Source organism: Elephantulus edwardii, unplaced genomic scaffold, assembly GCF_000299155.1.
Source record: "Elephantulus edwardii isolate Elephantulus edwardi_28Jun2011 unplaced genomic scaffold, EleEdw1.0 scaffold00035, whole genome shotgun sequence".
Classification (NCBI taxonomy): Eukaryota; Metazoa; Chordata; class Mammalia; order Macroscelidea; family Macroscelididae; genus Elephantulus; species Elephantulus edwardii.
Genome location: NW_006399785.1, coordinates 15914046 through 15928342, shown reverse-complemented (window position 1 = coordinate 15928342; position 14297 = coordinate 15914046). Strand labels below are relative to the sequence as shown.

General features: G+C 45.1%; 1 protein-coding gene across 1 annotated transcript in view; it reads right to left on the bottom strand.

Annotated features, from left to right (window-relative positions):
- Positions 1-3695: 3695 nt before the first annotated feature.
- Positions 3696-14297, bottom strand: part of BOD1L1 (biorientation of chromosomes in cell division 1-like 1) — a 135441-nt gene continuing 124839 nt past the window's right edge. Inside the window, exons 25-28 of the mRNA XM_006884541.1 lie at positions 10477-10526; positions 10296-10380; positions 9724-9877; positions 3696-3825 (exon numbers count right to left, since the gene is read on the bottom strand). Of these exons, the coding sequence (XP_006884603.1) occupies positions 3696-3825; positions 9724-9877; positions 10296-10380; positions 10477-10526 (419 nt within the window). The remainder of the gene's footprint in view (positions 3826-9723; positions 9878-10295; positions 10381-10476; positions 10527-14297) is intronic.

Genomic DNA, 14297 nt, shown 5'->3' with positions numbered 1-14297 from the left:
TTATTTCCTTGGGGTATATTCCTAGCAGTGGAATAGCTGGGTCATATGGGATTTAGATATTAGCCTTTTGAGGAAACACCAGAATGCTTTCCAAAGTGGTCATATCATTTTCCAATCCCACCAGCAGTACCCGAGAGCTCCAATCTCTGTATCCTCTCTAACGTTTATTTAACTGTTGGTATTGCTGCTGGAGTGAGATGGTATCTCATTGCTGTTTTGATTTGCATCTCTTTGATTGTTAGTGATTTTGAACATTTCCTCATGTGTTTGCTGGACATCTGAATATCCTTAGTCAAGATGACCTTGGCCTATTTTATAATTGGGTTATCAGTCTTTTTCTTGTTGAGGCTCAGTACTATTTTGTAAATTTTATTATCTCTTATATTTATTTATTGTAAAACTAGGATAACTGACTAAGATATGTATAAATCTTCAAAAGGGTAAGGGGAAAATCCCAAGGATAGCAGAGGTTAATGGGCAGTTGGGGGGCTGTGGGGGAGAGGAAAGATGCAACGGGGACTTGAAAGGGTGATAAAAAGCATAGATCAATAGTAATAATTATATACAGTGTAATGGACAGAAAATATTATATAAAACACAGTGTACAGGCAAGCTCTGGTGGCCTAGTGGTAGGAAACTGCACTGCAATCCCAGAGGTGTGCAGTTCAAATCCACCAGATGCTCTGCTGAAGAAGGAGGAACAATCGCCTCCTGTACCAGTCAGATCCAATTTGTCGGTACACACATAAAAAGAATAAATAAAAAATTAAAAAAACACAGTGTACAATAATGTAATATACATGGTAAAAAAAGTAAAAATGCAATGTAAAAAATGTAATAAAAAGAATATAAAAATAATCAGAATGTAATAAATGTGCAATAATGTTTAAAAAAAAGCACATTCAAGCACCAGCTTTGCCATCTGGTGCTGTGAGATCTATATGGGAAATGTTAATACTGAGTCATTGTAAGACAGGGTGGTCCTAGCAGGTCTGTTAGCAGGGCCTGGTCTTTAACCAGATGGTAGGGGTCCAGTGGATGACCCTAAGAGGCCTGGAGCCAGGAAGGACAGGACTGCTATGGACTAGCAACGTCAACTGACCAGGCATCGTCTGTGACCCACATCTCCTTCAGGACTGAGGAAAGCAGATGCGGCAGTATTCCAATCATTCTAGGGAAGTGAGAGGCAGTGCTACTGGCAGCCGAATTCGGGGAGTCCACTGTTTCTCAGATAGATAGTGGGTTTTGGCTGGACTCTCCTTTGAAGACTGTCTTGTGTATTGTACAACACTTGACAGTATAGCCTCCTTTCTACCAAATCACACCAAGCAAGCTCTCTGAGGTGTTTTCAGTGTCTCATAGGGGGTGTCTCCACCGGCATGGGTCTGAGAATCACTGGAAGAGAGTGGTCCAGCTACTCCTCCCCTTCTGCCCCAATCTTTATGTACTTCCAATTAGATTACAGCATCATTTCCTTCCTGCTTAGCACCTCAGTACCTGGAAGACTATGCTCAGAGCAGATGCTCCTGGAGTCAGGACTGGTTTCCCAGTAAGCATACATTTTAAGGATGCACTAAGAATGACAGAAGAAAAATTGATACCTTCAAACTGTAGTGCTGGAGGAATCTCGAACATACCGTGGACCGTCAAGAAAACAAATAGGTCTGTCGTGGAGAGGATGAAACCAAATTTCTTCTTGGAGGCTAGGACTCTGAAGCTTCAGCTCACATACTCTGCGCACATAGCCACGAGAACTCAGTCCTTGGAGAAGGTCATCATGTTTGGGTGGACGAACAGCGTAGGAGATGGAGACCCTGGATAAGATGGATTTATATAGTAACAGTGGTAATGGGAGTAGGTGTGTTGGAATTAGGGAGACTGGCTCAGGACAGGGAAAGGTTCAGAGATGCTGTACACAGGGTTGTAGGCAACTTGATGGCAAATAACAACTACTTAATCAATCTGAGCTGGCCAGTGCAAAGATGATTAGTCAAACATTTCAGGGCCTTGTACACTTCCCTGATTTTAAGGAAGAAAGATTTGTGCAGGCTTTCTGGATTTGTATAAAACCAGGGCTACAAACGAGTTGGAAATGATTCAGTTGTCCATGACTTTTCTGTTGGTTGGTTGTGAAGTTTTCAGAAATGGTTCAGAGCCCTGCTTAAAACTCCTTAACAATGAAAATGAAGAGCTCTTCTATTTCATGTCTCTGATGTCTCTTTTACATCTAAGTTTAATGAGAGAGAGGAGAAAGAGAGGAGGGGGGAGAGAGAGAGAGAGAAAGAGAGAGAGAGAGGGAGAAAGAGAGAGAGGGGGAGAGAGAGAGGGATTCATCACTGGCTCATTTTGAATGTCAATATGTAGCAATGACTTATACAGAAATAAAAACAATGACTCATATGAAAAATAAACAGGTCTCACAGGGAGGAATTTTAAAATGCAGAAAAAAAAATCTTACTACTTAATTTTGGGAAACACTTTATAATTTATATATAAAAATTTCAGTAAGAAACCATGTAAAATGACAGAAATATCCATCTTACAGTAAGAGTTAAAAAAAAAGTAAACAAAAAACCCACACACATTGAATGTAATTTTTAATTATAAAACAAGAGTATGAACAAACAATTTTAAAATAATCTCAATTATTTGGCAACTCATCACATCATTGCAAGAGACAAATTTGATCTTGAGAAAAGTTTAACCTTATGAAAAACTGAAGTTGGACAGTCTGCTCATATGGGAGATAAAACATGTTTAAAAAAAGAATCTGGCATCAGCCAGCTTCTATCGTGAAATCATGTATAAAACAACCTAAAATGTGGAGGCTCCGCAGGCAGAGCGGCGCCTCCTTCACGGCTCTTGGGACGAATGTGGGGACAGCAGGTCGGCCGGCCGAGCCGGGCAGGGGACAGAGGAGCCTCTGGGCAGGTGGCGGAAGCAGACTCCACCTGACCCAGGACCCTCCTGTCAGCGGGGCTGGGCGAGGAGTCACAGCTGCGAATAGAATCTAAACCAAGTTACATTCATAAGAAATCGTCACAATTGTGGACAGAAAAGCAACGGGGGGCCTTTCTCTCGCTAAGCTACTTCACTGGAGACATGCGAGGAGGTCTGACTTTCCTGCCAGATCCCCGGCACAGTTACAGGGCAGAGTCCTGGAAAATCCCTACATACGGCCGCACAGCACTTAAAATCCTCTTATTAAAGGAAAAATTACAATAATAATAAAATAAAATAAACAGATATAAAGTTCACAGATAAGTTTTCTCTGTAAAATAAATAAAGTGTTCATCGATTAGCATCATACATAGAGTAAAATACAGCCTATTTTTACATGTTTATATACTGTACACAGGTGACCCGGCAGCCTGGGCAGGCTGGGCCTGAAGGGTCTGCCTTGGTGAGGGGTCACATTGGGAAATCCCAATTTTGAAATGTTAAAATATACAACTACTTTGTTTTGAGCTGAGATACAAAGTAAACTTATTTTTCTTTATCTGAAAGAAATGTACATAGTATCTTTTATGAACAATCGTTTATAAAGTTGTTTAAAATCTGACAAGGAAAAGCTGGCATCTAGGAAATGACAGCACATGCAGCTCCGTTTCTTGGTTTAAAAACAAAAAACCCTCTGGCTGGGACCCATCCTCCTGTTGGGCTCTCCCCAGCCATCCGGCCTGCAGTGCTCAGCATCATCGCTTCGCCTTTTTCACAGGGGCTGGGGCCTCCTCCACTCGCTGCTGCTGGCCCCGTGTCCGGGTCCCTGGAGGGCTGGCTTCTCTCTTGCGCTTGTTGGAGGTGGGGGAGATCTGGGTCTTGGATCTGCATCACACAAAAGTTAAGGCAAAGATGTGAGTTAGAAACAGAGGCAGCACATAATTTTGGAGTGGCTTAAAAAAAGGAAAGAGTTTTGAATCAAGAAAAGCTGGCAGTGTTGCTAAGAGGTGAGGAAGGCAGGAAGAGATTGGGCTGAGTACCAAAGGTCGGGAAGCCAGGCTCTGGTTCTTGGGATGACCCTGGCCAGTGGACTTTGCTTTCTGGGCCCTAGGTCCTCTGTGTTTGCAAAGAAACCAACTTCGTGTCCAACCAATATACACATTATCCTCAGTGGAAATAACTAGCAAGAACAAAGTAAGAGTCTAACACTGAGGTCTAAGCACAAAACCATGGGTCCAGCGCCACAGAATACCGCTGCTTGGAAGGCAGAGCCATTCAGGATGCTTCCACCATCTCCCACTGCACAGCATCCCTTCTCCAGCCTGCCACCAGCATTGTGTGTCTGACACTCCATGCTGACACTCATTACAGTTCTAGGAACAGATAATAAACGTAATGTAAATTATAACACTGAAGATACAAATGATAAGCTTTAGAGTGAAATGGGTAACTATAAAATATGTAAGCTGATCCCTCTGGGGTTTGCTGATTCCATCAGGAGAAAGCATTCCAGAGCCCCAGATATGAAGTGCCCATAAATGATCCTGCTTTCACACCAGCCTGGGCTCCTCTCCCTCCCAAATATTCCAGTTTCCTGCTGCGCGGTGCCCGTTTGTGCCCTCGTGCTCTGAGCCCTGTCACTTCTTTTGGGAATCACCCCACACCTACCACCTGCATGTCTAAGTCGTTCCTCCCGAGAGGCTGTGGCTCCTGTGCGGGAACGTCCCGGGACTCGGCCTCTTCACTAACTGCTCTAATATATCGGCGGAATGTTCTTCTAAACGCAGGTTACAGCACAAGAACACAACAGAAAATGCCACTGGTTCCCCATCTTCTAAGTGTCACTGGGTTAGGTCCAGAAGCAGGAATATGAGCTCCTGCCAAACTGTGTGTCTTCTCGTGGGCTGCTGTCAAAGCCGACCACGGCCCAGTCCCCCTCAGTAGACAGGACGTTTCTCCAGAGCAGCCCCTGGGCCTTATTCATTTCCTTCTCTTCAGGGGCTGTTGTCGGGGTGACCGACTCACACTGACCCTGTGTGGCAGTGCACAAAGGCCCCACCAAGTGTCCTAGACTCTGTCTGGTGGGTCTGAGCGGTCAGTCTTTCGGTTAGTGGCCAAGCGCTTAACCCCAGCACCACCAATACTCCCTCACCATGACGGCAAGTATCGACGGTATAAATGAATGGAAGACTGGGTAAACTAAGCTTGCTGAACATGGAAGACATTTTTTTGCTTACGGTTCTATTTCCTACTTACATTCCGTTTTTTTAAGTTGTAGTCAGTCTTTTCATTAGGTTAGGTGCCATTGCATCAAGTGTGGCTCACAGCGACCCCATGACTAACAGATCTGACCCCGTCCAGTGCCATCTCCATCATCTCGGACACCTGAGCCCAGTGCTGCAGTCATTGTGTCTTCATTTTGTGGCTTCCAATTTGGGCTCTACCTCTCCCACTGCAGCTGTCCATATTCCTCTGCTGTTCACAGGGTTTTCAGAGGGCTCCTATTTCAGAAGTGCATGGTCCACCCGCCCCAGTCTGTCATAATCTGGGGTTCTGCTGAAACGTGCCCACCATGAGAGAACTTTCCAGCATTTGCAACATCGGTGACACAGCTTCCAGCATTACAGAAACCCACAAGTTACCCCTGGACAGCACACCTGCCAGGCAAGTGCCGCACCAGGAAGTAGACTTTTAGAGAAAACGGGCTCAAGGTGAGTCAAACATTGTTGCTGATTTTTAGATAATGTTCCTGTAGAAAGGCTGAGAAGACATGCCAAGCCCAGTTTGTTAATAAACCTCTTCCAAACACGTCCGGGCCTGCTTCCCAAGCGGCTGCAGGGCCGGCGTGAGACACAGGAGCTGTGGGGCAGGGCGCAGCACACAGCTGACTGTGTCCTCCCGGCCGTGAGCGTGGCTCGCTAGCCAGGCCCACCCTCTAGCATCTGAGCAGCAGCACCTGGGAACATGTTAGGAACACATGTCTCAGGTGATCCATCTGCACATTCAACGCTGGCAAGCCGGGATCCTGACCTTCCTGAGTCTCCGCTTCACGTATACAGTAAGGCTAGATGGTGCATGCCCTGTGATGTGGGCTACGTGGTGACGCCGACAGACATTCCAGCGTGCTCCTAAGGAGATGTGCAGAGAAGTCCTTACACTGTGACGTCTTTACTTTCTGATGTTCATAAGACACGTGCCTGAATTCAAGGAAGACACTCAGAGGTCGAGAAGAGAAACAAAATGGACCTCTAAATGGCTCACTCTGAAGAGCGCAGAGAGCTGGTGGAGAGTGCCGAGGGGAGGGGAGGACTGGGGCAAAAGCAGGGTGGGGGCATGTCCTGCAGGAGATGGGCTGGTGGGGCGCAAAGGCAGAGTCTGTGGGGAGGCAGGGAGTGAGGAAACTCCTCAAGAGTGAGCCAGCACAAGTGAAGGCAGCGGCGTGGGACTCAGCGTGGCTACAGGTGCAGTGCGAGGCAGGCCGGTGGCAGCGGTGGAGGGCAGCTGGCCTGGCAGTGCACTATATGCCATGACCTCGTCTCCTGGCCAAGACCAACCCCTGCGGTTCTGGGGTGTCTTACGCTTACCCACGCCGCGCAGCGTTCACCAGAGCCCACATCTAGGAGCACACAGAGGAGACACGAGCTGCCCTCTGTTAAGGACACACCTGAGTGGGGAGGGGCAGGAGGGGAGCCCCCACAGCCCTGCAGCCCGCCTTGGACTCGCAGAGGCTGATGATCCCCAAAGATAATGACAGGCTGTGCCACACACCTTACAGGAAATCAGGAAGAACGCATCACCAGTATCGAAAATAAGTCTACGGGGTTAACATGATGTCAGAGTGGAAGCAGGGACTTACCTTCCTAATGGGGGAGATTTACTAACTTTTTCGCTGGTGGATAACTTCTCTTTTGCTAATTTTTGGCGATTTCTGGGAGAAACTGTTTCTGGGCTGCCAAGTTTGGACGTTGCACGTGCAGATGGCTCGCTATGATGCTTTCTGAAACAGATTACAGAGACACTGGGCAATTGGTGGGTGGCAGGGGAACCCTCCACTCTCCAGTCCCTGGCACTATAAGGGGGTCCTCACAGGGCAGTCGGGGCAAAGCAGGAAAAGGCTGATTTTCCTGACTCTTGCTTATAAAGAGATCTCAATGTCATTAGTGACTAATTCTGCTTGTAAAACTCTCTCTGCTTTTATTATGCATGGTACTTTACTGTGACCTGGAAAGAGATGAAAATTGTGGAAAAGAGAAAAATGAAGAGCAGTCCCAGAAGAGCTTCATGAAGAAGAGAGGATCAATTCAAACATAACCCACAGGGGCCTCAATGTCAAGGCCTTGTAACCAAGTCTCAAGAGTCGACCACACAAGTGTTAGATGAACATCTGACTTAGCAGTAAGAATTCCAAGAGAAAGGACGTATTTAGCTGGTGTACAATTCAAGCAGAGGCCACTTTACGGTGCAAAGCAAAACCTAACATCTGCAGAGAAGGTGTGACCAGACCTCTTCTGGATTCACAGACCCACTTGGTGGACACTATCTGTTTCTCAACACAAATAAGCTGAAGAGAACAAACAGCAGTGATGTTGAGCCGAGATCTGGAAGTTGCCCTCCAAACTTTAATGGAAAGTCCCCTAGAAAATCCCAAGAATAGAATTAGAACCAAGAGTAGAAGCTCCAGGGAGGCAGCTTCTAGGGAACCCAATGGAGAGAACCCTGAGCAAAAGCCTTTTTTCTTGCCCGCGTCTGGGTAAAAGCAGGGCCATTTAGTGGAGCTGCCAGTGCAGGGGCTCAGACACTCTGGCCAGCAAGTCAGAGGCCTGCTGAGAGCCCACTCAAGCCCGAGACATGGACAAACTACGAGCACCCTGGAATCAGTCAAGCATCTCCACAGAATCTAAGGAGAAAGGGAGCCACTTGCGAACCCACAGTTCCCAAGATACATTACAATGGCATGAACTGTGCAGATGCACAGAGCAAAGCAAACCGCATTACTGAAAACGGTGGGTTTTTTGGGTTTATTTTGTTTATAACAGTGGCTAGCACACATGCAGTCCTCTACTTCCACAGGTTAAGCGGTCGAGTTTCCCACGGTGGGGGAATCACAGAGGTCAGCATCCAGAGTGCCATGGGCAGCCTCGCCCTGGGAAACCCAGCTTCACGGTTGTGTGCTTCCTCTGCTAGGCAAGCTGAAGAAGGGGTTTTAAGAGGCTGTTTCTAGACACTCATCTGAAGACGGCTGGAAGGCCTCAGGAGCTTTCTTGGAGGTGACCCCACTGTACAGGGATCTGCCCAGGACCACTGAGGAGGAAGGCACTGGGGCTGGCAGCGTGTCCTGCATGAGGACACGGGATGGCTGGGCTCCGGCGCCCCAGTTCTCCTGTCAGCAGAAACCCCATTCTGTGCTAGTTAAGCAGATCCATGTAAGAAGCAAACTCGGTATCACCTCACGTTTAATCTCTCGGCTCTAAAACCTGACTATCAAACCACGGCAAAAAATGGCTACTACTGTACCAGTGTGGCAGGATTAGGAAGGCAACTTTATGCAAATAGAAGGGACTTTTACTGTAACCAAGTGACACATGGTCCTAAGTGATGGCACTGAAAGAAACATTTCTGAAACTGCATTCATACTGGATAATGAAATAAAAGGGGCTACCAAGATTAAGGTCTGCTTGCTTTGGAAACGTTACAAACCTTTAGAGTGAAACTATATAGTAATGCAACATTTCACACTGTGTGCTGTGGGAATACTTAGTGGGTTCACAGGCTTAACTAAAGCCAACCCACAACATCAGTGTTGTTATGTACCACTGAGTTAGAACCAACTCATAGCTGGCCATCAGGAGGTGTCCACATGGGAGGGGACTGCCCATCTTTCTCCCATGGGCTGCTGGTGGATTCGAACTGCTATTGATTCAGTTTCAACTCATGGTTACCTCTATCAGGTTTCTGACACTGTAAATGTTTCTGGAGGCATCTGTCTATCTCGCTCCTGTGGCGTAGCCAGCGGGTTCAACCTGTCTACCTTTTGGTTAAGAGCCTGACAGGTTAAGCACTATAACACCATGACTCCTTATGAGAGGGTATGGTCGGTAGGTACAGCTTGCTTAAATGAAACAAAGGGAAACAGGTTTCTTCCCTTCACCACGGCTTGCCAAGAAGGGGAGAGAACTTATTAGCATTCCTATTCTTATTTGACACAGTTCTATTTTCCAAGAGGATCCTGACTAGACTGTGTTTTAAAAGCACATACTTCTGGACACATATGAAACTGGCATTTGTGGAAACAGAAAATGTAGGCAATTTCACATGAACCATCTATTCCAAAGCTGTGATTTGCTGCCTCTTATAATGGTGATATACTAGCCTGCTCTCTTCCTAATGGTGAGCTCGTGGAATACAGGCTGTGCTTGACTGACTTCTCTATTCACCCATCAAGTCCAGCAAACATCTGAGACACAGGAGACGCTCAACAGATAGTAGGAAAAGAAACCGAATGGGACCCACTCAATAAGCATTTAAAACCCCAGCAAAGACTCTGAAATGGTCCCAAAAGACATGGGGACACATGTTCTCCAAGAAGAGCAGAGAGCATGTGTTCACTGCTGATGACAGAAAGGAGGGAACCAGCTTTGAGGGAACCAGGTGTGAGTGGCAGAGATCATAAAAGAAGAACCCCATGAGCCCAGAGCTGCTTCCACTTCCTTTGTGTTTCAACACTTGCAAATCACAACTGTTTAGCTGGTGAAGGTTTTCAGGATCCCTGCTGTCTCCTATTACCTCTGTGCCTCCGATCTGGTGGTGGACCGAGTGGTGGCTCCTGAGGGCTCCTCCTCCTCTTCTTCTTCCTCTTCCTCATCAGACTCCTGATCCTTCTTGTCTTCAGATGCATCAGATACAGATTTCTGGCGTTTTCTTTCTGGCTCTGAGGATTCTGTTCAAACAGAAGGTTAACACCTGGGTTATGTAATTCCCAAAAAGACTTCCAAAGAATAGAGTCACAGAGTTTAGAAGGACTTAGGATGGACTTGGAGGTGAGAGGTGTTTTTTTTCACTTCCTTTGTGTTTCAACACTTGCAATTCACAACTGTTTAGCTTAATCTCAAACATACTGGGGATAGTTTACTTAGGCAGTTCACAGCCAGCCTTCATGAAAGATTCACATGAATGCAGGAGCATCTGGGATGTACCATTTCTGACATGGGATTAGAGCCATTTCACACGTATTTATGTAATAAGAATTCTAGCTGGACCCCACTGGACTTCGTCTCGTGCAATGGAAAGCCCTGAGAAGGTGACTGTGAAGTGGCAGGCTGTGTCATGAGGCAGGTGCTCTAAGGGCTGAGTCCTACCGGCCTCATCGGAGAGCGTGAGCGAGCGCCTGGGCTTCCTTCCTCTCCGACGTGCTCCTGTCCCCGCCTTTTCTTCACTATCATCCTAGAAGCAACAAAAGCAAAGTGCAAGTGTCGTCAACTGATCATTCATGGGGTTGGGTTGTAAGGAAAAATTTCAGATAGGAAACTCTGTACTTACAGCACTTAGGCTTCTTTCTTGTGGGCTAGCTGTGTCTTTACTGGATTCATCTTTAAGAAAAAGAGGAAAAGCCATGTTGTGAATACTCTGTTGTTACGTGTTGCTGAATGGATTTCAACCCAGCAGGACCCCATGTGACAGAGGAGAACTGCCCTACAGTGCTTTCTGGGCTGAAATCTTTATGAGAGCAGGTGACTATCATTCTCAGACAGCTGAGTGGGCTCAAACCATTAATCTTCTGGTTAGGAGTAAGAGCTTAATTGTTGTGTTACTGTTATCGCCATTAGGCACCATCGAGTTCACTGACTCAGGGCGACACTCTGAGTAACAGGCAGAACCTTGCTTTAGGACACTTTATTAAAATTCCTTAGTGTAAAATGAAATCTCCTTACTTTGGCATGCTGTTGACTGACGTACCAGTACTAATGAATGTATGGTTATACAACTTATCACTGGTTTGAACCACCAGAAAGGGAAGAGAAAACCTAGCAGAATGTGTGTTCGAAAGCAAGGGGCAGTATGAAAGTGAGCTTCACACCTGCCACGGGTACACTGTGTACTCTGGCATATGACTCAAACTCCCTGAGCTTTCAGTTTTGTCATGAAATGTGCAAAATAAAATGATCATCTTTGAGGTCTCTTTCAGCTCGGATGCACCCCTGGAAGTGTGCAGCTGCTATCGAGGAAGGATGGGGGTCTGACGCCACCAGACACCACTCAGGAGGCTGATGTCAATGTGGGCTTCCAGAACGCCCTACCGCCTCCAGAGCCCTCCTGTGAAGGTCTGCTCTCTCCTGCCGGGGTGCTAGGAGTCAGAATGGATTCACTCGCAGTTGATTCTGTGTCTTACTTTGTTGTTGTTGTTTGTTATGTTAACTCAAAAGCAATTCCACTGTTGGGAATTTACCCTAAAGAAACCATAACTGCCACCCGAGCAAATATAGGCACACCCATGTTTATCACGGCTTTGTTCATGATAGCAAGGAGTTGGAAACAACCTAGGTGCTCATCAAAACAAACGAATGCCTAGAGAAGCTGTGGTATATTCACACAATGGAATACTACGCTGCATTGAAAAACAAGGAACTCATGCAATATTATTCAAAATGGGTGACCGTGGAGGACATTATGATGAGTGAAGTATCTCAGTCACAAAAGGACAAATACTACATAGTGCCACTGTTGTAAAACAGGACTGACACTGGGGTTGAGGGAAGACAGAGGAAGAGGGGAGGAATGATGTATACTGCATTGAAACAAATGAGGGAGAGATCTGTTTGAAAGGGATATAGAAATGGATATTCTTGTTATGACTGGAGTCCAGAATGAAGGCTGCATAGTGGAGTGGACTTGGGGGGAGGGATTGTATACCAACGAAAGAATTTTTTTTTTACTTACCTTTTACTTAAGAGAAGAACAAATTCGGGGAGGGGGTGGGTAGGGAGAAAAGTGCAACAATGAATTACTGGAAACCCTAAGTCTCTGCAAACTTTCATTAAAATTTAAAAAAAAAAAACCCAACAATTCTGAATCCAGAAAAAGAGAAGACACATTTAAAAATAATTTAAAATGGGTGAAGAAACAAGAACCATAATCAAGATTTTATCTTCATCTGCATCTCAATTTAATGGCAAGTATTACAATCTCCATTTCACAGTTAGGGAAATGAGGTTCAACTAACTTGATTTTAAGTTCAGGGGTCACATAATAGGGGAATAACTGGAAGTCTTTTAACTCTACGTGTATCATGGCAATGAAAAAAGGTAGGTATCACAAGACTATTTGAAAGTTGCATTAAGCCTATTCTTTGTGTATTCACTTTATGTAGATATTAAGATTTTCTGAGAATGTATATTGGCAAGAAAAAGGACGTTTAGTTCACTGTATGAAGTTAAAGCTATGAGGCAGCATATCTACAGAAAGCCTGGCAGCCAGCCTTTCCTGCAATACTGAAAAGGTGAACCAGTCATAGGACAACGAAAGGGAGATTGTCTTAAAATCTCAAAACTCACTGCTGTTCAGTCGTGACAGACTCACAGCTGACCAGCAGCTTTCCTGAGACTGTAAAAATTACACAGGAAGAGACTCCACTGTTTTCCCGTGGAGCTGCAAGTGGATTCGAACTGCCCACCTTTGGATTAGTAGTGCAACTCTTTATCCTTTAGGCCACCAGAGCTCATTGTCCAGATCAGAAAAACGAATGAAGACAAGAAACTCAAAACATAATCACATCACTGCAAAGGCCTGCTACTTGTAAAATCACATAAAAACTATTTATAAAATAGTGTCTTTAAAGGGCACACAAGTTACAGTGATTTCTTGATTTTGTTTAGGTATAAAAAAAAAACCCTTCATTTTTGAAACACTTAGTGAAGCTGAAAAACTATGACCTTCAATATGGATTATGCTTCCGTGTCAAGAAGACAAAATCCTCACAACTGCACAACCAGGAGAGGATGGCGTTGACGAATAGGACCTTCTAAAAATTAAGTCCCTGTGCACCTCAAAAACCTCCAATAGAGTGAAAAGAAAATCTACTGACTGAGAACAAACATTCAGTAATGCCACCTCAGACAAGGGTCTCCTAATAAAAGTTAACAGAACACTACAGGGTGTCCACAGGGGGGGAAAAAAAAACAACACCACACCTGACAATCCAATCACGAAATGGGCAAAAGACATGAAAAGACTTTTTATAAAGAAGAAATCTGGATGGCCAAAAGACACATGAAGATATGTTCAACTCACTAGCAATCAGAGATGCAAATCACAATCACAATGAGATACCATCTCAACCCAGTGGCAGTGGCAAAATTCAAAAGGACAGAAAGCGATAATTGTTGGAGAGGATGTGGAGAGATTGGATCTCTCAGACACTGTTGCTGAGATTGTAAAATGGTTCAAGAACTCAGGAAGGCAGTTTGGCGTGTCCTCAGAAGCTAAATATAGAAATACTGTATGACCCCACCTATACCTTGGTTAGGAATATACCCCAAGGAAAATAAAACTGAGGCACAAATGGACATCTGTACACCAATGTTCATAGCAGTATTCACAACAGCAAGAACATGGAAACAGCCCAAATGTCCTTTACAAATGAATGGACTGAGAAATTGTGGTACAATCACACAATGGAATACTATGTAACATTCAGTTGCAATGAGAAGTTGGAGAGCATTATGCTGAGTGAACTAATGTAGTCTCATAAGGACAAATATTACATAAGAGCCCAATTGTAAAAACAGAAGGATAACTAGTGAGATGTGGATAAATATCTGAGGGTAAGGGCAGTGGGAAGGGGGTCTAAAGGTGGGTGGGGTAGAAATCATGGGGCTGTAGAATTTGGTGGATGGAGCGAAGAGGTGAAGGAATTAGGATAGATCTAGTGGGGACCAAAAAAGAAAAATGGATGAATGTGACAGCCACTTTTAAAGCTCAAGGAGGTCTTTTTGTTTTTATGTAAAAAAATTTTAAGCCATGAAAAGAATATGCACACATTATCAAATACCTGGACAAGGCCCCTGATGGTCACCATCTGGAATGTGCCCATTGCTGTAGGGATAGTTTTCAAGATTTTGTCATTTCTCCTCCATGGAATATGAGGATAAGGGCAGGTCTGCTCCTCACTTACAGACTATCTCATTGTCTGACATTTCACATTTTATGACAATGTTGAAAACTCTACTTTGAACATTCCCAATGTACACCTGGCAGTAACAAACACCATAGAGTAAGGTAAGAGTAAGACTTGCTGTGAGGGTTACGGCTGTGTGCCTACTGAGTTGGGCTTCTGGGGTTCGGGAGTAAAGTAATGATGTGTT